Below are 25,450 nucleotides of genomic sequence, written 5' to 3'. Positions count from 1 at the left end.
AAAAACAACATATCCACATTTAATGACATAAAATCAATTAAGAAGAAAATGATTATGGAATTGTGATTTTTATGAGCATTGTGCTCTGATTTAGTAGTGTACAATGGGTAGGAAGAGAAATCTGCGAGAAGTAATTAAATTCAAGTAAATGAATACATCAAAGACAGCCCTTCCAAAATCAAAGAGCAAAAAATAAAAGTAAAAATAAAAAACTAACATGTGGACAAATCAGAAGGAAGTCTGGTGAAGTTTTGTGAGGCTGAGTGCTAGTTTAGATACTTGTCCCTTAAAAGGGACCTTCATGGCTTTGCCCTCTGATCAATGTCCACCTTAGGCAGGTGGCATGGAATTCTTCTTTGTCCCAAACCTTATCCCCTCTGACCTTCTTGCTGCCTGAACCAGGAGGAAAAGGCCAATTTCAGGAATCCCAGGGATCCAAGGCCTGGGGCTCACTGCATGGGAAAGGAACTAGCCCCACCTGACCTCCTTACAGGATGTTTGAGTGTCTTGGAGATCCTTTCAGCCTTGTGTCCCTTCATTTTGTAGGCTGGCCTCAGGATTATGCTAATTAACTTCAGGTCCAAGAGCCTTGTTGCCTGGCGACAAAGTTTTACCCTAGAGGAGGAAGAACTGGGACAAATGGGATAAGTTTTTGTTGGTGGTGTTCCTGCATTTATTGATTTGCTTTAACTTTGCCAAACAACAGCTGCTTCAAACTCTGCTTTTTTTTTTCCCCTCTCCTCCATTGAGTAAGCAACTTTGGAAATGCCTGTTTTCCTGGCGTGCTTTATTTACAAACCCCAGACACCAGCTCATGCATTATTAAGGAGTGGAGGCAGCCTGCCCTGAGCCCTGGCCAGGAAGGACAGCTAGCAGGGGACACAGTCGGGTGTTCTCAGGTGAGTGGGGACTGGGCAAGCTTGTGACAGGAGGAGTGTGAGTCAATGGGGCTTTGGGGGTCACATTTGATTCTTCTTCCAAAATCTGGGTCTCCGTGAGCATTTTTGTTGTCCCACAGCAGGTGGAGGCTAGTGTTTGAATTGCTATGCTTTTATGACTTTCCTGTTATTTGTTTTCTAATTTAAATTATGTATTTTAATGTATATTCTAATTAGAAATATACTGGGCATAGAATTTTGAATGATTTTTAATTTTCTAGATAAATTTGTTTAAAATTTTATTTAAATTCATTTACCGTTTAAATGAAGCCCTCTACAGAAACTGAAATGTGAATGCTCATTCATTCAGCAAGCCTGAGCCTGGTAAGGTAACTTCAGCAGACTTCACCTGATTGCTGCTAACTGCAGTGGAGTTTGGGGAGCCATCTGTCTTTTAAGAAGTCAGGTAGTGAACTCCTGTAAGTCATCCTGAACACTGGAACCCTAAAATGTGGTTAAGTCCCGGGCTGAGCTAGTCCTTGCAAAGAGGCCTTCTTCATGACCCACTACAGAATACACTCCTCAAGTCCTCATTCCCATGACAGGTGTGGTGTGAAAAGGCAGGCCCCCTACTTAGAGTCTTTGTGATTTCAGACAAATTACTTGGCCTCTGAGGTTCAGAGGAACCTCAGTTACTATGTCTGTCTAGTGAACATAAAAATCAACATATCAGGCAGTTATAAGAATCACTTACACTGTCCATAAAGTGCCTGGCCAACATAATCCATAAACACAGTCTAGAGGCAGAAACTCACTTTCAATGTGTTTTGCTTTGCAAAGGGTCTGGCACAGGGCAGGTTCTCAATATATTTATTAACTGTATGATTGTCATGTGAACCAAGTACAGAATAACAGCTCCTGTGCCGTGAAATGCAGACTCAGGAGGGTTAAGAGACTGTACAAAGAAAATCACACCTGTAGGGAGGGACAGAGCTGTGGCTGGCGTCAAAGCTGGGTTACTCACATGCCTTCTGGGCTGAAGCCTTACTCTCAAGGGGACAAGGGAGATGCTGAGACAGCCACAGTCCACTCTGCAGAGTGCCTAGGCGCCTATGGTTGTTCTTATCTCACTTGTCGTAACCTATCCTCCCTATCTCTGTTGTCTTCCCAGCAGCCAGCTAAACTCTTCTAGTCATTCTTGTGCTTACCCCTAAGCAAAGGCTGCCCTCACACAACCTTTGCCTGCTCTCTGCCCTCTTCTTCCACCCTTCTCTTCCTCCTGCTCCATCTGCTCTGACATCTCCTTTTCTTCCTATCCCAGGTTCCTCTCTCCCTCAGCATTTTTGTCCTTGGGATGCCCTCTTCCTAGGCTGTCTTTCCCCAATCTTCCTATGTAGCTTCTCCTTAACTAATTAGAACAAATAAAATTTAAAACAATCAAAAAAATAAAATAATAAAATACATATATATTTAAAAAAAAGAATTCAAGTAATAACCTGAATGCCACCTTCTCAGAGAAGGCTTCCCCAAAGACCACAGATGAAATTAACCATATCCCACACACCCTATCAGTGTTCCTGATTTGAGCATCCTCTGTTGCAGCATGATTTTTATTATTTACAGAGTATTTGCACCACTGGAAATGCTCCTTAGTTTTTTGTTTTATTTTGTTTTTGCTTGATTTGCTTTCTCTTTAAATGGGAATTTCACAAAAAATACAATGGCATTTGCCCCTTTCACTGTCGGTCTCCTAACCCGCCTGTAGGATAACTCAAATAGAAATAGTATGAATGAGTGAATGAATGAAAGTAGCTTGGACTACAGTGAGCTCTGGAGATTAAAAATAGATAAAGATATGATTGCATCTGTAAATTGCTGTTGCTATATTTCTCTGTTGATAACATTATCGATAATTTGTTTTAAAAAGTTGCAAAGACTGTTTGGAAACCAACAAAGATTGCTCCCCAACTCCTACATCTGAGATTACTGACCAATGGGGAGCAGCTAATTTGAGGGAGATGATAGATACCATGCTTTTAGGGGAGTCTCAGCAGTCCTGACCATGCAACAGGCAGTGGAGACAGGTTGCCATTCATTGAACACCCACCATACACTGTCACTTAACATATGCTTATCACCTCATTTACTCTCTACAAGAATCTGCAATATACCGATCCATTTTGCAGATCAAGAAACCGAGCTGAGATACATTACAAGACCAAAACCAGGTTGGCAATAACATGAGTGGAGCCCAGTTCCACCTGTCTCAAGGCTCCTATTCTCCCAGCTGCCCACGCCGCTGGCCTTCCCCTGAGTACTTGCACACATGGCAGGAAAGGGATAGGCTAAATGGCTAGGATAGCGACTATCCATTTTTGGAAGAGTTTGAAGAGCTGCCCTGTCCTAAACAAAGTTGTTGCTCACATCATTCCTGGCTACAGGTAGCTGTCTGCTGAAAGTTACCAGGGAAGGGGTTTCTCTTATTGAAGACAGTGTCAAATGCTCAGTAAAGATTTAAGTCATGGGGCTGGGGATATAGCTCAGTTGGTAGAGTGCTTGCCTTGTAAGCGTAAGGCCCAGGGTTCAAATCTCCAGCCCCGCCAAAAAAAAAAAAAAAAAAAAAAAAAAAATTTAAATCAGCCTGATAAAGAGTGGAGGAGGAAAGGGAGATCTGAATAGGAAAGGTTTCCACAGAAGAAATTGAAAATTTAGAAGTTACAGCATTGCCTGGAAGACAGGTATGTTCCATAAAAGCAATGAGCCCCCCAGATTACCCTTTTGCACCTGTTTTCTGGAAGCAGATTTTTATTTTTTATTTTTTATGTATTACATAGACTTTTAAAATTTGTTCTTTTTAGATATACATGACAGTAGAGTGTATTTGGACACATTCTACATACATGGAGTCTAACTTATTCTAATTAGGATCCCATTCTTGTGGTTGTACATTATGTGGAGTTTCACTGACTGTGTATTCATATATGAATATAGGAAAGTTATGTCAGATTCATTCTATTCTTTCCTATTCCCATCTCCCTCCCTTCCTTTCATTTCCATTTGTCTAATCTAATGAACTTTTATTCTTCCCTGCCACCCCCTCCACTTGTGTGTTAGCATTTGACCTTTGGTTTTTTTTAGGATTAGTTTATTTCACTCAGCATGGTAAGTCTATAGATCCATCCATTTACTGGCAAAATTCATAAAGAAGTCATTCTTTATTATGGCTCAGTAATATTTGGAAGGGCAGCTCTTTAAAAAGAAGACCACAGTTTTTTTGATGCCCTTCACCTCTGCATGGTGGTTACAGGGAGAAAGCTAAGCTGCTGCTTAAATGAGTGTACTTGCCCACATCATGCCTTAATGTGGAGCATCCACATATAAAAGGCCACATGTTTTTGATAGACAGCCATCTGTGATTCACTGTGGGTTTCCAGCATCATGGAGGGCTTGCTGGCTCTGAGAGAGCATATCCAGAGGGAAATGAGAATGGTACCCTCACCTGCTCCTCTCTTAGCTAGAAGTCACTTCTTGTGTGCCACTCTGTGACAGCACAGCTCAAACATAAGCAGCTCAGATGGCTCAGGACAGCACCAAGTAGCTCAAACAACAGCACTAAAACAAAATATTTTTAGTATCCATTTAATATTTATTCCATTCTATTGACTACACAGTAATTATTTAAGAATTGTCAATTGTTACATATTTGGATTGTTTCTTTCCTTCCTTCCTTCCTTCCTTCCTTCTTTATATGGGATTACCATAAACCTAGTTTTGCTGAAACTTTTGTTCTCATTTTCTGGAGAGATGCTTAGAAGCATTTCCATGCTTTTTAGAGAGCTGGGTACATCTTTCCTAATCTGCATGACTGTACTTGGTGGGGACACCTCTCAGACTTTCCTCCATGTGCAACTGTGTGAAGCAAATCAGAGTTCCAACTAAGAACCTTCGCTTCCACAGCCATCCCTTGGCCAAACCTCCTCTGTGCTGAGCACTTCTCATGCTTTTTGTCCCATGGAACCCTCCCATTACTTCGGCATAGCTAAGGAGACTAAGATTCAGAGAATATCAGTGACTTGCCCAAAGTTACATGTTAGGAGGAAGTGGGAAACCAGGCTTATCCACCTCCAGATCTCAGGCCCTGAACATATGTGGTCCCTTCTTGGTTTGGTCCAGGGAATATTTCCTCAGATTTCCCTGTTGGACCCAAGTATGCTTAATATTTTAGAATCTCTTTTACACACACGCACCTAATTTTAATAAGATAGCATAAGTGAATTCACAGAATTCATGCTGTGAAAGGAAATGGCTTTGTGTGTGTGAGTATAGGTGTGAATATGTGTGTGAATGTGTATTTGTAACTCTTTTATTTTTCAGGTCATGACTACATTTCACATCCATTGCAGAGAATTGGGAAGCGACATAGACATGAAAGAAAGTAACCCCCAACCAAACCATAATCTCCAGAATGCATCAGAGCTGCTATTTACAAGCATTGTTTATGCACGTGTGTGTGTGTGTGTGTGTGTGTGTGTGTGTGTGTGTGTGGTTTGGGGGTGGAGTTCAGGGCCTTGTTAATGCTAGTACTAGGCAAGTCACACCTCCAACCCCTGCATGTTGTTTTCCCCCATTCATCTTTTTTCCGTGAGTGTATATGCATGCTTATGAGTACACTGGGCTTATACAGGTATTTAATTTTTTTCATAACATTCTATATTAAACATCTTGATATTTTGCATTTTGGAAAATATCATTTTAATTTTAGTTTCTATTTAATATTTATTCCATTCTATGATTGCACAATAATTATTTAAGAATTATCTATTATTAGATATTTGGATTATAGATTTTTTAAAACTACTTTAAATGGGATTACCATAAACCCAATTTTACTGAAAATTTTGTTTTCATTTTCTGAAGAGATTCATAGAAGCAGTTCCACATTTTCTAAATAGCCTGGGTGCATCTCTTCCCAGGCTCTCCCTGCCTCTTTACTTCATCCCACCCCTCTGCCTTGACCCTCATCCTCTTTATCTCTGAATGCTTTTCCTTTTCTCACCTTATCTCAATTAAAACAGTTCTAATTTTGATGTTATAATGCCATTCCAGCACACTCTTTCTGATGGCCACACAATTCACGATGACATCATGAGCATCTATTTGGAAAGCATTCCTGAGTCCAAGGGTGCCACATCCAGGGCTGTTTATGCTCAAGTGACAACCTGAGTTTTCTCCGTGAAACTTCTCCTTTAAAAAAAAATATTTTTCATGCTCTAGAAATTTTTTTAAAGTAGGTGGGAAAATAATGGATTAAGTTATTACACTCCAGGATCAGGTGATGTCAGGCTGCAGAAACAAGGCACTAACCATGGAGCATGTGAGGAGAGTGGCCCTCCAACAACATGGGGGGCCCTGTACACACCAAAGGAGCTGTGTGTCCATTTGTCCTCCAGGATAAAATGAAGCCTGCAGCAAGGGAGTTGGGGATGTCACAGTACTGGAGGACCCTGAGCTGCAGAGCCTGAGTGGGGTTTGTCCCCACTAGAATCCTAGGGTCCTAGCTCCATTGTTGGTCAGTTATGCCATCCTGTCCATTGCTATGCTCCCCACTTCCTGAAAAATCACAACCAAGGTCTCCGAGGCCCTCACATTTGCCCTCACCCAACCCTTAGGAAGTGGTCACTTTTATTTTTTTATTGATAGAAGTCGAAGCTATTGCTCAATGAGGCTCAGGAGACTGACTCAGATGGTGAGTGAGAAGACAGGGACCAACCCTGGGTCTTCCATTCTGTCATACTGCTTCTCTGAGCCCCAGTTTTCTTGTCTGCAAGGGGAGGGGTGGCTGTGAGGAGGAAATGAAATTATATCTGTTGGCAAGAGCAGGGCTTCTAACATGTTGGTTGAAATGGAGTCAACAATCACCTCTTGGGGTTTAAAGGTTCCCTGTCTGCTGGGGATCCTGCAGGCTTTGCTTGTACTAAGGTTTTTGTGTTGTGAACATGTGGCTGATGAACAAGGCATTTCTAGTCTGTTAAACTAATAATCTTAATATTTTGTTTTAATTGTAAGGCACCTATTCCCTTTTGTTCCTTTAACAAATCCAATTAAAACAGAGTACATTCAGAATTACAAAATAGATGCTATTAAACCAATAAGAAATCATAATCTTTTGTTATGGGGCCATGTAACCCCTTGGGAACTTTTGCTCCAAATAAAAGTTGAATTCTTATTATCCACCAGAGGCAAGGGGGCAGTTTGACAGATAACAGCTTCCCAAGCAGCACATGTGCAAAGTCACACTGGCGCTGGAGAGAGAGAAGTAAATAATATTAGGGGTGGGCAGAGCTGTAAATGTACAATGTCCCAGTAAGATACTTAGAACTGCATTGATCAAATTAACCAGATAATTGCCAAATGAAATGAACCAGATCATTTGCATGTAGAATCTGTTTGCTGCTTTCTAGGCATGGGGCGGGAGCTCCGACACAACAGGAAGAAGCTTCCCTCCAGAAGTTCTGGAATAAAGCAGCTGTGTGAGATTGAAGATTACAACCATCCCATCCCCAGCACCCTAACTTACAGAATGGGAAGAACAACCCTGTCTCAAAGGAGGGTTGTGAGGATGGAATAAATGACAAAGGAGAGGTGGTTTGTGAAGAAAAGGGCACATTGTACCACTGAGGGATGATTTAATCATGTGTGTGGCCTGGGAGAGGGATAGATAGCATCACCTGACGTAGACATCAACTGGTGCTGGGAATAATGGAGGTGCATCTTACATGAGGTTACATTTTAAAGTGAGCTCACATGGGAAAGAGCAGCCAGCTGCCTTTCAGGGCTGAAGGGCTTCTTTGGTAGATACTGGGGAATGAAAATAGCAAATGTTCCCTGCTAGGGAAAAAACTTGCGTTCACACTCTTGATTCACACTGAACTATGGAAAGATGTGCACTCTATGTTGGCCCCATGGGGACTGGAGGGACTGAGCAACAACAAATTCCTGTCTCCATTCTCCCACCTGGGTTCATACGCCTGTCAATGAACTGGCATCACGTGTGTCCTTTAAACTGTTTCCTTCCTCTCTTCTCTTTCTTTCATATACTCTCACTCTCTCTCTTTCATTGTTAATTGCCAAGATCTTACAGTTAAATGACTCAATTAATGCTATTAAAGATCATTAAAATTCATACTACTCATGCATATTTAGATATATACAAACATAGATCCATCTGTAAAAATGAGCATCCTGCATATTGAGCCCTGGGCAGTGAAGGGAGCAGGCAATGGGCCAAGTGTTAATGGTGTCTTCAAGAACTCCTATTTGTGTCCCTTCAAAGTTTAGTGGGACATCTGCATCACTGACCCATGCAGGGACTTGAGCCCTGCAATGCATCTCTTTCACCTCAGTCTCTGTCAAGTGACCAGCTGCTTGCACTGGAGAGCACACATTCCCCTTCAGGCAGTCAGACTGTGAGTGCTGTGCTGCTGCAGTCCCCAGGCCATGCCATGCCATAACAGAATGAACTTGACCATTCAGAGTTCAGGGATTCCAAAACCCTTGGATTTCAATGTCAGAGAGCTCATTAGTAAGAGCCCACACCTTCTTGGGGATAGGAATGGGGCAGTCTTGCTATTCTGTTGCAGAAGCATAGGTGCAGCTTTCAGCCTGGGTGTGCCAGCATTCCAGAATGGCTTCCTATCTTTGGAGTTAGTGGGGGCCGGCATTGTGTACCACAGGATGAGGTGTTTGCCTATAGCACAGGCAACAGAAGGAGGAAGCAAGAGAGGAGACAGAGTGTAGTGAGGTTCACACATAGGTTTAGGTGTCAGACTAGATAATTGCTCTGGAGATTAGAGATACATGAAGGGTCTGGTGGCCTGTTTTCAGTGTTAACTTTGTCACATCTCACTGAATGAGCGATGGTGAGCGACTCCTGGCACTTGGTAGCATTGCCAAAACAGACAACAGAAAATCCCCAAACCATGGAGTCCCTTTGAGATTCCAATCCCTGTGGTCTGCATCTCTCTCCTGCCCATAGTCTCTCCATTAACTCTACTGAGAGTTCGGTAGATCCTCACAGCAATCTTATGCCTTATGGTAATCTTACGCCTTTAGTCTGTCCCCTTCCTAACAATCTGCCCTGCTTACAGGACAGGAGGGATCAACCTAACACAGGTGGGGCCAGTTAGTGGAAAAAAAGTAAAACATTTCATGGTTATACCCCCAGTGAGTCTATTCCTAAATCCAGATAACACCATAAATCAAGGAGCTTATCAGTTCCTGGCCCAGAAAGGGTGTTGGACAGATGGTAATTCTTTCTCCCAGCACAAACTTCACCTAAGTCAAAAATTAGTGCTGATTTTAGAGGCCTGGCCATAGGTTCCAGATTCATTTACGTCATGGTTTGAACCCATGGTGATTTCTAGGTCTTCACCTCCCAGTGATTCCCATATGAATCTACAGCTCCATCTTTCTTTAGAATGAGCAGACCTATTCTGGGAAAGGCAGAGAGCATAGGAAATGATTTGAAGTCATGTGGGAAGTCATAGGTGAGCTGCCCTGTTACATGCCAAGGAAATGTGTGGGTCAGGAGAATGAGCAAATGCAATTACCGATGGTACTCAAGATAGCTGGGCTTTCAACTTTTCAACTTTAGGATAGTGTGAAAGTGAGACACATTCAGTGGGAACTGCACTTGGAAGTTTGAATGTGTATCTTTTCCCATGCTAGCAATATGCAATATGATCCTCTCTCTCCAGATACTGGCAGCTACAGAGAGCTGCAACTCCCAGTCACAGAGGGCAACAACCAGCCTCCACAGGGTGCCACGCAGCTAGGCTAGGGTGTCAGGTAGATTAGGAGCATTAAATGCATCTTTCATTTACATTATTTTCAACTGATGATGGGTTTTTCAGTTTATAACCTGGTAGCAAATTGAGAAACTTCTGTTCTTTTGAATGGATAAATTGTTGAAGGAAGTTTGTATCATTTCCTCTGAAGAGATAGTCCATAAGCAAAAGATATTTCTCATCCACATAGCATGAAGTTCTTCTTATGAAGTTAATTCCAAATACTGGTTGTACAAAAGTGAGGGTTCCATTCTATTACATGTCTATCCTGTGTTTCAATGTATCAGAGTGAAATAATTATTATTAGATCATGTTAGCAACATATTTTAGATATAGCAGATCCTAGAAGCAAAGTCAGTGTTGCTTAAAACTTTAACCAAAGATATGTTGGCGTGAAGCACCAGATTCAAGTACTGTGATAAGAATCTTTCAGCAAATATAGGTTGCCATTATATTTTTAATTTAGATATCCACAGGGTGTCCTACCATGCTGTTTGATTCACAAGATAGAAAAATTAATTAGAAATTAAAATCAAACCAACCATACTTCTTTTTCTAAAGTAAAAATGTCAGTTGAAGAGAACAAAAAGATATCATACACTTAAAATCCTCTTGTATTTGAATTTCTAAGCTGTTCATGTAAAACGAAGTCTATTTTTCATTCCTCCATCCCTCTCTCTCCATCTATCCATCTATCCATCCATCCATCCCTCCATTCAACTACCTGTCTATTCATATATTGATTACATCTTTTTCTCCCTGTAATTGCTAGCTACCTTTGTGTGGATTGTTCTATTGTAATATTGAAGACTTCTATGAATTGATGAGAATAGGTCAGCTAATCAGTTCTGGTTTTACCAAAGGTTCAACTGTTTTACAACAAAACTTTCTTTCCTGCTCAATAGGTGGGCAGGACTGGGCAGGATGTTGGCCTATGGAGATGAAAGACAAAGGGAGGTCTCTTAGTCCTTGGGAGCTCTGAAATGGGGCTCCTGGCACTGGCCTGCCTCTAGAGAGGTCAGCTCTCAGAAGTCAGGATGGACTGAGCCATACAACACACCCTGCCTTCCATAACCAAGGATTCCAGCCAGGATAGAGTGTTCCTCAGACTCATGATGTGGGCAGGAGCTCATCATGATCCCATCTGTCCTGGGGCTGCCTGGGGGCCAGACTCACCAGGGAGGAGGTGAAGTTCATTAGCCTATCCAGTCCACTGCTTTGCCTTGAGGAGATTAATGGGCAGGCTCGGAGCCAAAGGGCCCACTGGAAGGAGGCTCCTTAATGGTTCAGTCCTCTGTAGCCATTAATAAGACCCAAGAGAGCTTCTTCTCACGGTGTGGGTGGGCTGTGGGAGCAGGCTCAGCTGGGCCCAACTGGCTGGATCTCCCGTCTACCGGAAGCATCTCTCCCTGTCCAGAAACCCTTTAACCCATGCTTGAATTTTATCTTAAATGGAAGAAAAACAAATGGCAGCCCGAGTTGTGAGTGCACAGGGGAATCTGGTGGCTGGAAACAGTGACAATCAGGTCTGTTTATTGTTTACCTGTGTTTTGTTTCAAGGCTCAATATCCAGTAGGTACTCAATATACAAATCCAATGAGTGACCAATGAATGAAAGCAGGAATAAGCATGAGGACTGGTTTAAATCAGTCCCAAAGGACTAATAAGGAGGCTAGACAAAGGAAATTTTATTTACTTCTTGTCCAGGTCCATGGATAGAGTTGCCAAGTAAAATATAGGACTATATAGGATTTGGAATTGTATATACTGGAAACTATCTATTGTTTATCTGAAGCTCAGGTTTAACTAGGGATCTTTTAATTTTATTTGCTAAATCTGGCAACCCTACCAAGGAAAGAATTCGTTGATAAACATAAGATCAGAACATAGTCTTCCTGAATCTCAATTTGTCTTTTTCAATGAAGTTTTTAACTCAAGTGCAGATCATTTTTCTGACATGCCACCTTGTGAATATCTATCTCCTGTGGTATGCACAAAAGTCCTCCTTTACTTGCAGCAGTGCCAGATGTTGCACATCTGGATGCTCCTTAAGGGGTAGAACAGGGTTGTTGGGGGCATAAAAGAGTCAGAGGAAGTAACAAATAAACTATTAAAGTTTTAAAAATTTAAATAATAATTATTGAAGTTTTAAAAAATAATTTTAAAATTTAGCTATAGTAAGAAAAAAAAGTCCTTTTTGTGTGCAGTTCTCTGAGCTTTTAAAATATGTACAGATTCATGTAATCATCACCATGGTCAGGGTCTGGGCGGTTCCACTACTTAAGAAAACTCACTCATGCGGTTCCCTGGTAATATAATCTCCCTACCACCACCACTACTGCTAATCCCTGCAAACATGGGTCTGTTTTCTACATCTATAGCTATGGCTTTTTCAAAATGTCCCATAAATAGAATCACTTATTATGTAGACTTGTAAGATTGGCTTATTCTATGGAGCAATACACATTTCTGATTCATGTATGCTATTGCATGTGTGAGTAGATTTATCCTTTTTTATAAATACTTTTTTATTGTTTAATATACCTTGATTTTTTAATCAATGCATAGTAATTCTACATATTTATGTTGTATGTGTCATTCCAACACATATATATGATGTATAATGGTCTGATCAGTATAATTTTGCTCAGCAGTATACCAGCATAAGGAATCCATTCACAGAAGGACATTTGATTTTGTTTTGTTTTTGTTTCTGGCAATTATGGATAGAGAAGCTATAACCATATGGTAAAAGGTGTCTGTATGAACATAAATTTTTATTTTTCTAGGCTAAATACCTAGTAGGAAGGAATGAAGGGTCATATGTTAAGTACATGGTTAATTTTATAAAAATTGGCCAAACTGTTTTTCAAGGGACTATGCTATTCTGCTTTCCCATTTCAATGTCTGGTCACTCTAGTTGCTTACTGAATCTTTGTACTAATGGTTTTTATACTTGATTTTGCTTTTAGACTTTTGAATAGTTGTATAGTTGTGCCTCAATATGACATTAATTTGCATTTCTCAAATGGCTAATGATGTTGAGCAACCGTTCGTGGGCTAATTTGCCAGCAATATAACTTCTGTGATGAAATGTGCCTTTATATCTTTTGCACATTTAAAAAACATCTTTTCTTACTGTTGTATTCAAGAACTATTTATAGATTCTGGTACCAGTCTTTAGTTAGATAAGTGATTTGCAAATATTTTCTTCCAGTCTGTAGCTCATCTTCTCATTCTCAACAGTTTTTTTTTTCAAAAGTTTTAAATTTTGTTCAAGTTCAATTTATTATCTTTTGTAAACTGTACTTTGCCTAATTCAAGTTCATAAAGATTTTATCCTTCATTTTCTTTTATAACTTTTATAGTCTTACATTTTACTTTTGTATTGATGAGCCAATTTGAGTTAATATAAGTAAATTTCATTAGGTTGAGGATTATTTATTTATTGGAATAGAAACTAATTATCCAAGATCATTTGTTGAAAAGGTTCTTGTTTCTCCTTGATTTTTGTCAAAATTCAATTGCCATGTTTTCTGTATCTGTGTGAATCTATTTCCGGACTCTCTTTTCAATTCCGTTCATCTATGTGTCTGTCCTTCCATCAGTGACACATATTGTGATTACATATCAAATTTTTTTTTTTACATAGCAAGTTTTTAAATTGGGATGCATGAGTCCTCCAATTTATTCTTGTTTTTCAAAATTGTTTTTTATTTCCCCATTCCTTTTCCTTTCGACCTAAATTTTAGAATTCATTCATATACATAAACAATCTTGCTAAAATTTGATTGGAATCACACTGGTCTTTAAGCCTATTTGGGGAGAACTGGCAACTCAACTGGATTGAGTCTTCTAAGTTGTGAATTTGTACGTTTTACCACTTGTTTCAATTTTTGCTTCCTTATATCAGTATTTTATAATTTATATATAGAAATCCTGCACATTTTGTTATCTGTGTGAAATATATAAGAATTTTACTTTTGGAGCATTATTTTTCAAATTTTAGTTTCTAGTTGTTAATTGATAGCATATGGAAATACAATGCGGGTTCTATGTGTTACCCTTGTTTATCTTGCAACCTGCTTAATCTCACTTATTAATTATGAAAGTGTTTTTAAAATTCCATGAGATTCTTTATGCAGGAAATCAGGTCAACTGTGCATAGGAACAATTTAACTTCATTCTTTCTGTGTGTGTACATATGTGCACACTTGTGTGTGTGTTTCTGTCTATATTTCTTTATTTTTATTCAGTTATTGTACTGACTGTAATTTCCAATATAATATTGAACAGGTAAAATGATAATATATTTTTTTGCCTTGTTTCCAAACTTAGAAGGGAAAGCATTTGATTTTTCATCAAGGGTATTAGCTGTAGTAGGTTTTATTGTTGTTGTCATTCTGTAACTGTCCTTATCAGGTTAAGGAAGAATGTTTCTGTTATTGGATTGGGAGAATTTTGGTCTTGATTAGATGTGAAATTTGTCAATTATTTTTTCTGCATCAATTGATATGAACATGTGTTTTTCCTTTTTAATCTGTTAATATGGTGTATCACACTGACTGAGTTCCAGATATTCAGTCCATCTTGTGTTCTCTCTTGGTTATCATTTACTATTCTTTGTATATGTTGCTGGATTCAATTTGCTAATATCATGTGAAGAATTTTTGTGTCTATACTTAAGAGAGATATTGGTTTGTAGTTTTCTTTATATTGCCTTTGTGCAATTTTAGAATCAGGGTAATGTTAGCCTCAAAAAATGAGTTGGTGATTACTGCCTCTTCCATTTTCTGAATGATCATGTAAAATTGATGTTGTCTTTGCAATGGACTGAATGCTTATTTTGCCCAAAACATTGCATGTTGAAACCGCAATCCCGCTATGATGGTATTAGAAGGTGGGGCATTTGATAGGGACTTACAACATGAGGCTATATAGAGCCTTCATGAATGAGATTAGTGCCCTTATAAAAGTGATCCCAGAGAACTTGCTTGCCCTCTGTCTACCATGTAAGGACATAGCAAGACACGGTCACTTATGAAGCAGATATTATAAACTCGCCAGATGATAAACCTACCAGCCTTTTGATCTTGGACCGCCTAGCTTTCCAGAACAGCAAAAAATATGTTTCAACAGCTTATAAGCAACCCAGTCTGTGGTACTTTATTTTAGCAGCCTAAATTGACCAAGACAATCTTCCTTGTTTGTAAAATTTAATAATGAACCATTTGGGCCTGAACTTTTCTGTTTTGAAAGGTTTTCAACTATGAATTCAATTTCTTTAATGAATAAAGGTCTATTTGGGTTGTCTATTTATTCATGAATGAGATTTTTTAGTTTGTGATCAATTTCATTGAAGATTGGGGAGAGGATTGGTCATACTATTGCCTTATAATCCTGTTTATATCTGTGAGTTTTAGTGACCTCTCTTAGAATTTGGGATATTCATAACTTGGGTCTTTCTTCCTTTTTCACTCTCAATCTAGTTAATCCTTTTAGTAATCTTTTCAAAAAACCATTTTTTTGCCTACTTTTTTTCTATTACCTTTCTCCTTTGGATTTTACTGATTTCTGCTATTTATCATGTCCTTCTTGCATACAATTTAGGTTTATTTGCTGGTCTTTATGAGTGGAAGTTTATATTATTGATTTGAGATCATTCTTCCTTTCTAATATGAACTTTTAAAGCTATAAATTTCCTTCTGATCACTGATTTGGTTGCATACTACCACAAGTTTTATATGTTGGGTTTTCACTTTTTACAGTTTGAAATATTTTCTAATTTCCTTGAGACTTCTTTTGACCCATGGATTATTTATATTGTTTGTAAGCTATTTTGAAAATTCGCAGTTATCATTCTATTATTGATTCTATTATATTCAGAGAACATTATTTTTATGATTCCTACTTATTGAAATTTGTTAAGGCTTGTTTCCTGGCCCATGTACTCTTGAAAAGAATGTGTATTCTGCTGCTGTTTCATAGAGTGTTTTCTAAATTGTCAGTTGGATGCAGTTGCTTGATGGTAATAATCAGTTCTTCTGTATCAGTATTCTCATCTGGGGGCAGTTTTGCTCCTCAGTGGACATTTGGCAAAGTCTAGAGACATTATTGGTTCTTAAAACTAGTGGGCAGCTACTGGCATCTGGTGGATAGAATCTTCTGATCTTACACTGTTGAACATCCTACACTGCACAGGGTCTTCCCTCTCACTCTTGCCACTAGCCAAAAATTTTCTGGCCCAGTGTCAATAGAGTCAAAGTTGAGAACACTGTTCCTTGCTGATTGTTGACTTGTTCTATTGATTTTTTTAAATTTATTTTTATTGTAAACAAATGGGATACATCTTGTTTCTCTGTGAAACTACTTTTTTTTTTTTTGTTTTTTTTTCAGCACTGGGGTTTGAACCCAGGGTCTTGTGCTTTCAAGGCAGGTACTCTACCAACTGAGCTATCTCCCCAGCCCTTCTATTGATTATTGAGAAGAAAGCATTGATGTCTTCAGTGATAACTGTAAATCTGTCTATTAATATTGTTAGCTTTCACTTCATTTACATTGAAGTTCTATTGCAAGGTATATATGTATTTAGGAATTTCTCTGTCTTCTTAGTAAAATGTCACTTTAATATTTTTTCTCCCTCTCAGGTAAATTTTCTTGTTCTGAAGTATTCTTTGTCTGATACTAATGAAGACAGTCCAGATTTCCTTTAATGTTTTCATGTCATGTCTTTTCCCATTTCTTTTAGTTAAACTCACTTTTGTTTAAAGTGAACTTCCGCTAATTGCATACCAATGTTTATAGCAGCACAATTCACAATAGCCAAGTCGTGTGGAACCAACCTAGGTGTCCATCAGTAGATGAATGGATAAAGAAAATATGGTGTACAAACACACACACACACATACACACAATGGAGTTTTGCTCAACCATAAAGAAGAATGAAATTATGTCATTTGCTAGAAAATGGTTGAAACTGGAAAACATCATGCTAAGTGAAATAAGTCAGATTTAGAAAGCCAACTGTTGAATGTTTTCTCTCTTAGATGCAGAAGCAAAAGAGAAAAAAGGAATGAAAGGGGCATAGGATCTTGTGAAAATAAAGGGTGATTAGTAGAATAGAAGCAGAAACAGGGGGCCAAGAGGAAGGGTAAGATCTGGGAAATGAAATGACCAAGTTATACTAAGTACATGAATGTGCATGAATATATATATATATATATATATATATATATATACACACACCACAATGCATTCCAATTTTACATATAACTATAATGCATTAATTAAAAATAAATAAATAGAAAGAAGACAAAGAGTTGAGGAAAGGAGTTAGTAGAGGGAGAAGGAGAGGGAAGAGGATTAAAATGGGAAAATAATAAAGTGAATTTCTTATAGATAGCCCATAATTGGTTTTGTTTTTCTCTTGTATTCCAATCTCATCACTGTGTCTTAATTGGTATGTTTGGGTCACTTTCATTTAATGTAAGTATTGCTATGTCTAGATTTAGAACTACAATTTTTATAGTTTTTTTTTTTCTGTTTGCTCCCTATGTTTCCTGTTTTCTGCCTTCTTTTGGGTTATTTAATTTTTAAAAAATGGTTTTATTTTCATTTATATACTTAGTTTTTTGCTATAACTTTTAAAAATTGCTTCACTGTTTGCTCTTGGGATTGAAATATATACCTTAACTTTCACAGTCTATCTTCAATTACTATTTTACTACTTCCAAAACAAAATAAAACTGTCCTACTGTTTAGGTCTCATTAACATCCCCCACTACATTTTAGTTGTCGTATATATTGTATCTACATATATTGGCAACCTTATCAGATCATATTATAATTTTTGCTTTCAACCACATACATATTTTAAAGATCTTAAGAGAAGAAAAAGAAGAGTTTATTGCCTTTACTCAGCTATTTACCATTTCCATTGTTCTTCCTCTAGTCCAAAAGATACAAGGATCCAAGTTTCTCTTAGTGTGGTCTCCCTTTCATCTGAACTTTCTTTGGCATTTCTTTAACAGCAACTGAGCCAGGGACAAAACCTTTTATTTTCCATTCATCTGAAGATGTCCTTATTTCACCTTAATTCACCATCTGGGTTGACAGTTTTTTTCCTATCAGTACTTTAAAAGGTATTTTTTCATACCTCTGGGCTCCATGGCTTCTGATGAGAAACCTCATTCATAATGTGACATTTTTCCCTATATGTAATTTTTTTTTAGTCAGGTTCCAAATTTCTTTCTTTCATTTTCATCAACTTGATTATGTGTCTTAATGTGAATTTTTTTCTTTAGTTTATTCTCTTTGACGTTTGCTAAGTTTCTTGTATCTGTCATTTTATGACTTTCATCAACTTTTGGAAGTTTTCAATTATTTCCCTTTAAATATTGTTTCTGCATCATAACTTCCCTTTTCTTCTTCTTCTGGATATGTGTGTGTTTCTATGTGTACTGTACGCATACACATGTTCTCCTCCCTCAGTTTTCCATGTGCCTGACTGAGGCTGGGGCTGAGGCAGGAGTGAAGGGAAGACAAACAGGCAAAACCAGTCAGGCATGGTGGCACACATCTGTGACCTAACGACAGCTCAGGCTGAGATAGGCTGATCACAAGTTCAAAGTCAGTCTCAGCAACTTAGTGAGGCCCTAAACAACTTAGTGAGACTCTGTCTCTAAATAAAATTTAAAAAGGACTGGGGTTGTGGCTCAGTTGGTTAAGTGCCCCTGGGTTCAATCCCCAGTGTGAAAACACAAAACAACAACAACAACAAAACAAAACAAACAAATAAACAAAAAACAAGTAAAACCAAATTTTCTTCACTCTGCCTGATCCTAAAAGTCCCTTCTCTAGTTCCCTGGACTAAAATGACAAGAATGACTAGCTCTTCTTGGAAATCAGACATCTTGCTGCCCTCACTTGATGTTTGGGGCTGTCTTTGAATCCAGGCCTAGAGGTACAGATGGGGGCAGGAGGGATGACTCAGGAAACATGCCACCAAATTGTTTTACTTTGAGTTAGGGGTTTTGTCTCTGATCTTCCCAATACCATTTGTCTTCAGAGTCCTCAGGGTGCTTCTCTGTGTGTTCTGCCTCAGGTCTTTACATACTTTCAGTGGGCAAGGACCGGGCAGGGTGTCCTTACTCTAACTTCACTGTAGCAACAGCTTTAAAGCAGTTTTTAAAGCTGCTTTATACTACCTGGCTTCTCTGAGCTGAATAATACAGAAACTTCCTTACTAGTGAACAAAGTACCATCCCTGGTGACCAACCAATTATGCCTGAATGTGGTAGGTCCACCATTTCTGAAAAATAGGTCAGCTTACAAGGCTTGCTCAAAAGACTATCAGTGCTGCTGAGAACTAGAGTCCTTTAACAGAGACCAACACCAAGCCCAGAAAGCTGTGATCAAACAGGACTTGAGTAAGATGATACTCCCTAATCTTCAATTAAGAGTGGTGATAGTGGGATTTATAATAAGCACAGGAGGGTCATTTTTACACATCTCCTTTGAACACTGAGGATTACTGAGTAAGGATGATATGAGATAACAGGTCACATATCCCAATTGCTAGAGATTCATGGTTATATGAACATGGCTCCTGATAAATGGTCTGGATGATAGAAAACAAACTGTTACTTGTCTCTCTGTCTATCCTCTCAAGAACTAGAGGCAATACAAGCATTTGGCTTCCAATAGCATGCCTCTGTTTGCTTTGAGAAACTTAAATTCAAAAGTGGAAAATCAGTAAACAAAAACCATCAAATTCTAGAAAAGGAAAGGTATTGCAGAAACACAAAGAACAGAGTTTGTATCCTCTTCCTTGCTGTAGACCTTCTTTGTTTCTGAGCCTCAGTGTTCCTCTCTTTATAACAGGGATACTACCATGGATCTTGTTGGGTTGTTGAGGATTGAAGACACTACGTTTAATAACTAATATTAAGATATTACCATGTGCCACACACTGGTAAAAGAACTATGTACAAATAATTTTTTTCCCTGAGAGCTCTATGAGGGGATTGTTTTCACATAACAAGGAAACTTAGGCACTGAGAATTTAAGAAAATTGTTAGCAGCAGAACTGAACTTCTGCTGAGGCCAGAAACTTCTATCCCCTTTAAATTCTACTCTCTGTATGGTGGCATTCATTACTTTCCTAGCACCTATACATGCAGGGGATTCTACTGTGGGGTTACGGAGTGGGTAGGAGGTGGAGAAAGGAAGCATTCTCTTGTAGCTTTGCCAAGCTAAACTCCAGTCCCCTGCATGCTCAAAGAGAAGTGGAGCTCTGGGTATAGTATAGGCAAAGTCTGGCAACCCTGGGCTCAATACAAGCTCCTGTTGTCCTGTAGTTATATTAGTCAAAACCTGACTGAGTCCAAAAGGTGAGAGAGATACAATAAGTCATTCTTAACTCCACCTTATTTCCTCATAGCCAGGTTTATGTTGCTTCTGATGGAAACCCCTTCCTAGGGCAGTCACATGACAATTGTAAAGAGACTCTAAATTTATGTGGGGATCTATGTAGTGGCAGATAGTCAAGAAAACACACACACACACACAAACACACACACACACACACCCCACACCACACACCCCTGTGGTCAGGAGCACATGTCAAAGTCCAGGACAAATAAATCATAAGGATGCTAGAGATGCATTTGGAATCCTTCTGGCCAACCATTCACCTGCCATTCAACATCTGGGAAAATCAAAGTCTGAAAATTGTCCACAATTTGATGAAAACTTTTGGGTGGGTTACTTCTACTAATGCTTTGACTCCTCTCAATTATCCTGTTCCTATTCTTTTAGACCATTATGGAGCAAAGCATATGACTTGGGGGTAGTCCGGTACCCTTTTTCTCCTCTCGTAACTAACTTTTTTTTCTGTTCATATCAGAGTCTATCTTCTAGAATTTTCATGTAACTCCTTCCTCAAACTGATCACCATCCAACAGAAAAATATTCTTTAAACAAAGTCCCTTACTAAAAGAACATGGCCCAGGGCGGGAAAGGCCTCAAGGGCAAGAAGATCACCTTCAATGTGGCCAAGAATTGTATCAGAATTACTTTCGATGGGAAAAGACGCCTTGATCTGAGCAAAATGGGAATTACCACCTTCCCAAGGAGCATTCTGCGACTCAATGATGTTGAAGAGCTTGATCTTAGCCGGAACATGATCAGGAGGATCCCTGAATCTATTTCCAAGTTCCAGAACCTGCGTTGGCTGGACCTGCACAGCAACTACATCGATAAGCTCCCTGAGTCCATTGGCCAGATGACCACCTTGCTCTACCTCAACATCAGCAACAACAAGCTAACCACCAATGGACTGCCTGTGGAGCTGAATCAACTCAAGAACATCCGTACTGTCAATCTGGGTTTGAACCACCTAGACAGTGTACCCACCACACTGGGTGCTCTGAAGGAGCTCCATGAAGTGGGGCTCAATGACAACCTGCTCAAAACTATTCCAGCAAGCATCTCCAAGCTCCCCAAGCTGAAAAAGCTCAACACAAAGAGAAACCCTTTTCCAGAGACTGAGCCATCAACCACATTCATCGATTCCATCAAAAGGATAGAGAACCTGTATCTGGTGGAGGCGAAGGATCTGTGTGGGCCTTGCCTGCGAAAATGCCAAATGGCTCGGGAAAATCTGAATAAAATGAAGAGCATGGTTTTGCCGGGACCCAGAAAAGCCATCTTCCCCACTTTGGTCTCACCCAACTCCATGGCCAAGGATTCCAAGGAAGACTGGAGGTGACCTGGGACCCTGACCCTGAGGCAGGAGAGGAAAAGGTGGGAGGGAAGGGGCAGTGGGCTACATCCACAGGAAAGTGAAGGCTCTTCCCGTTACTGCAGTACCCTTCCTTCTAAGCCCATAAACACCTTTCCTTACCTCTTCCGCTTAAGATTTTGTTGATTCAAGAGCTTTTGGTTCCTCACCATGATAAACCTTTCTCTCTTCTCTGCATGCACACACACACATATGTGGGCACAGTGATTCTGGAAAAGGCCATCTGTCATGCATTTCACCTCTGCCCCAGAATTCTGTCTACTGCCAGTGACCCAGGCAGTTCAAGTTGCCATCATACTCTTATTCTCATTATCACTGGAATTTCAGGACCCACTACCAGTTCCCCAAAGTAGAGCTTGTTCTATGGGAGTTTTTGAACCTGGGCTTCAAAGGGCAGCATCCCATAGGATGAGTTGGTGGGACAGAAGATGGCACTGGTCTTGGATGAAGGACAAAGACAAACTATAGAGATGAACAGGTCTTATAATTCAGTATTGGCACGTAACATCTTGGACCCAAAGCTATACTATCTTTTCCTCTTATCTGTACTCGTAAAATTTACTCTAGGAGTTTTCTAGACTAAACCTGCAGGCCCTTGAACTGGCTGTGAATGAATGAACTTATTTCATTCTGTGCTTTTCCATACCCTTGTGGGGAGGAAGGAGAGAATGGGGGCAGGCATGGGTTGGTGCATTAAATAAATAAATACCTTACTAGGCACCATGCTAGGTGCAGGGACCATGTCCAGTTGGGAAAAACTGGAGGAGAGACTATCTAAAAGAAGATAGGGGAGAATATCATAGTCTGAGAAATATAGGAGATTAGGGCTATGGTCTTCATAACCATGATTTAAAACATCCTCAAGATAATTATTCTCATGAATATACATAACTATAAGCTATGATTAGACTTTTGAGATGTGCAGGGTTGGCCTGGCATAGAGAAAAGCCAGATTCTTATCCTTGGACAGGTCCGTGACATTTCTGCTTCTCTTGCCAGTCCTTTGGGGCACCTGACTTAGCATTGGTTCCCTCATCAGTGAAGTAGGAATAATACCATACCTAACTGCAAGAGCTATCATGCATCTAAACAGGCAGTACAAAGAGCATCAGCTCACTCACATGGGTTCTCTCGAAGACCGAGAGCTTGCAGCATCTTCAAGATGAAATACCACCATGGGCAGTGTCATGAGTTACACAGGATCTTTGGGCAGAAATGATAATATAGAGACAGTCCTACAATGGCTGTGAACCTTCTCTACCCTCATTGTGTGCCACTCACTCACAACTTATACTGCCTAAGAGGAAAGGACTGAGGAAGACACCTTGAGGAAGGTTCTTCCCCCACGACTTTCCTGAGTGGTGGCAAGTTTGCTGCCGTGGTCATTGTACAGCATGGAGCCTCCATCTGTGCAAGGGGAATAGCTCATCTCTTTTTCACACTGTAAACCACAGAAGACAGTATGCTTCATTTTTTCCCCACTCCCTATTCTATTTTCTTTTGTAATGCTTAGCTATGACGACTTTGTTGCACTTCTAAAATCTCAGAAGATCTAGATTCAAAATTCCAATCTTACTTTCTTCCCAATCTTACTTTCTTTCATTTATTAAAATTTTCTGCTAGAAAGTAACAAAACCTCAATCTAATTTTAAATAGAGTAGCTTAAAGTCTTCACCATTCTATAGTATAAATCAACTCTAATATTGACAGCTTCCCTTAACTAGTTATTTTTCTATGAATACATTTATGCAGTTAAAATTAGAGCATTCATGTCATTTCTATCCTGCATTGCAGCCCACATTGTCATGTAGACTTTAAGACCATAATTTGAAACATCTGCAAGAGAGTTATTCTTATGGATATACATAGTATAGGTTACTTTGGGTATTTAAGTTGTTTGCAATGTTTTGCTAATGGAAATGATTTTGTGAATGAGAGCCTGGATAACTAAAATGTTTTTTTAATAATTTGGATTATTTGTTTTATATATCTGCATTACTAGAAACATTATGTGGAAGGGCTATTTTAAATATAATTTTTGATGCATGCCATCAATTAGTTCACATATATTTGTCTACAAGCAGTATGTTAGAGAACCAGTATCACTGAATCCTCACCAGCATCAAGCACTGCCTTTTATATTTTTCGTTTAATGTCAGAAATGATTTACTAGAAGCCCTCTGAAGAGTGGGGACAGTCACGTCTGATGTATGCATGATGAGGCATCCCACCTTTGGCTCGGCAGCCCCCACTAGTATGCTGGGCCCTGGACACGTTCATAAGGGAGCCATTTTTGTTACTTCCTCTCTGATCCAATAGGGACAGAATTCATACAGAGGACACAGATCTAGACAGAGTGGTAGCTAGTTATTTGGATATTGTCCATTTCAATTACTCTCCCCTTGAGAGGCCCTTGTTTTGGAGAATTAGTATCCCCTTCTCAGGTATTCAAAAAGATCAGCAAAACAGAGAAGTTAAGAAAAGCACTGCAGCTACTGATCCCACCTCTGCCCCAAGGAGGATCTGGGTTCAGAGCAGGAGTTTGTCCCTCTGCTCCTTCCTCTGCACCACTGCAGCGCACCCCTCACTGCCCCTGGTCAGCCCACCTCCTGGATCTGCTGCCAGCTGACTGGTTGGCATGCAGGTAGACACCCTTGCTCTAGTGTTCCGTGATGCTTCTGCTCTTATCTCCAGGTCCTAAGGAGGGGTCTCAGTTCACTGGCATTCACCAGAACAGAGCAATGAACGGACAGTGGGCTTTGATTTGCCACTGAAGGTACTCAGGCCAGATACCCTTGTAGCTAGAAAATGCTGGCAGTAGAATGAAGTACAGACTGGAGATATTGACCAGTTAGGAGACTGCATTTTATTTCTTTTTCTGCCAAAGAAAAGTTTGATGGTGATGTTCCTTCATGCTCTAAAATGCCACTGTCACCTTTACCTCCTGGAGATTGTGTAAATCCTAAGAATACTTGATAATAAATTCATGGGATTTCTCTTTCCTCAAGTAGAATAAAAACTGACTTCAGTTATCCTTATACTATCCATGCTCTTTTTGAAAGCTCCCATGACCTGAGTGATGCTGGTGTGACCTCATTGTGACCTGTGTTTTGCCTTGTGGTTTAGAGATGTTGCCTCAGTCTCTTGTGTCTCCATTCCCTAGGTTGCGCGTATCTTCCTGGAGTAACTTACGGCAAAAAAATGAAGAGTAATCAGCTAACGGGAGTAAACGACTCGGAAGAGGAGAAGCCCTGAGTTAGGAGAAGACAAGGAGTGGCACAGGGAACATTCTGGACGCCAGGCTCTCTGGTGCTGCCCAAGCCACTGACTTGCCTAATGAATATCCACTTTGCCTACCTTCCTTTAGGAAATGTGTGAGAAGGTGTGAAAATGACTTGGGAAAATATTCAAAATATTTTTTTAAATGTAGAAGAAACATTTAAGAAAACTATTAATGTCTTATAGACAAATAAAGACAAAAAATGATGTTAAGACTTTAAAGGCTTACAATCCAACATTTCACTCAACTGGTACAATTTCACACCAGCAGCCTGTGAGAAGTTACATATATATATATATATATATATATATATATATATATATATATACTGAGATACTTCAAGCAACTAACATTTTACAAAATATTTACATAGAGAAATAAGCATACTATAGATAAAGAATTTCAACAATTCTTTCAGTTATGCACAGGTAGGCAGAAAACAAATGAACGACAAGGGAAAATCAGAAAACAAAAGATACTTATGTTCTAACATATCAATAATTACATTAAATGTAAATGGTCAACTTTATTTGTAACAGCTCCAAACTATAAACAACCAAATGTACCCCAACAAATAAAAATGGTTAAAACATATCAATAATTACATTAAGTGTAAATGGTCAACTTTATTTGTAACAGTTCC

At 39.3% G+C, this 25,450-nt stretch overlaps 2 protein-coding genes across 5 annotated transcripts in view; one reads left to right on the top strand and one right to left on the bottom strand.

Annotated features, from left to right (window-relative positions):
* The window catches only part of Wdfy4 (WDFY family member 4), a 278,477-nt gene that overhangs the window by 44,593 nt on the left and 208,434 nt on the right, over nt 1–25,450 (bottom strand). The gene's annotated exons all lie outside the window — the stretch shown is intronic.
* Lrrc18 (leucine rich repeat containing 18) lies at nt 614–25,073 on the top strand. Of its 2 annotated transcripts, XM_047553402.1 has the most exons (4): nt 617–654; nt 805–899; nt 20,631–21,490; nt 24,691–25,073. In XM_047553402.1, exons 3-4 carry the CDS (start codon nt 20,727–20,729, stop codon nt 24,737–24,739), a joined length of 813 nt encoding a protein of 270 aa, XP_047409358.1. In that variant the 5' UTR covers nt 617–654; nt 805–899; nt 20,631–20,726; the 3' UTR covers nt 24,740–25,073. The 2 variants fall into 2 exon arrangements, with proteins under 2 accessions (XP_047409359.1, XP_047409358.1); XM_047553403.1 differs by having other exon boundaries at nt 614–899; nt 20,631–21,529.

This window comes from Sciurus carolinensis, chromosome 5 (genome assembly GCF_902686445.1).
Source record: "Sciurus carolinensis chromosome 5, mSciCar1.2, whole genome shotgun sequence".
In the NCBI taxonomy this organism is placed as follows: Eukaryota; Metazoa; Chordata; class Mammalia; order Rodentia; family Sciuridae; genus Sciurus; species Sciurus carolinensis.
The sequence above is the reverse complement of the archived record's forward strand: the minus strand, read 5'-3'. Positions and strand labels throughout refer to the sequence as shown.

Bases quoted from the DNA above. Each gene is read 5' to 3' on its own strand.
- Lrrc18 (XM_047553402.1), top strand. From the start codon at position 20,727: ATGGCCCAGGGCGGGAAAGGCCTCAAGGGCAAGAAGATCACCTTCAAT. The intron at 21,491-24,690 runs GTGACCTGGGAC...TCCATTCCCTAG, and splicing joins GATTCCAAGGAAGACTGGAG to GTTGCGCGTATCTTCCTGGA.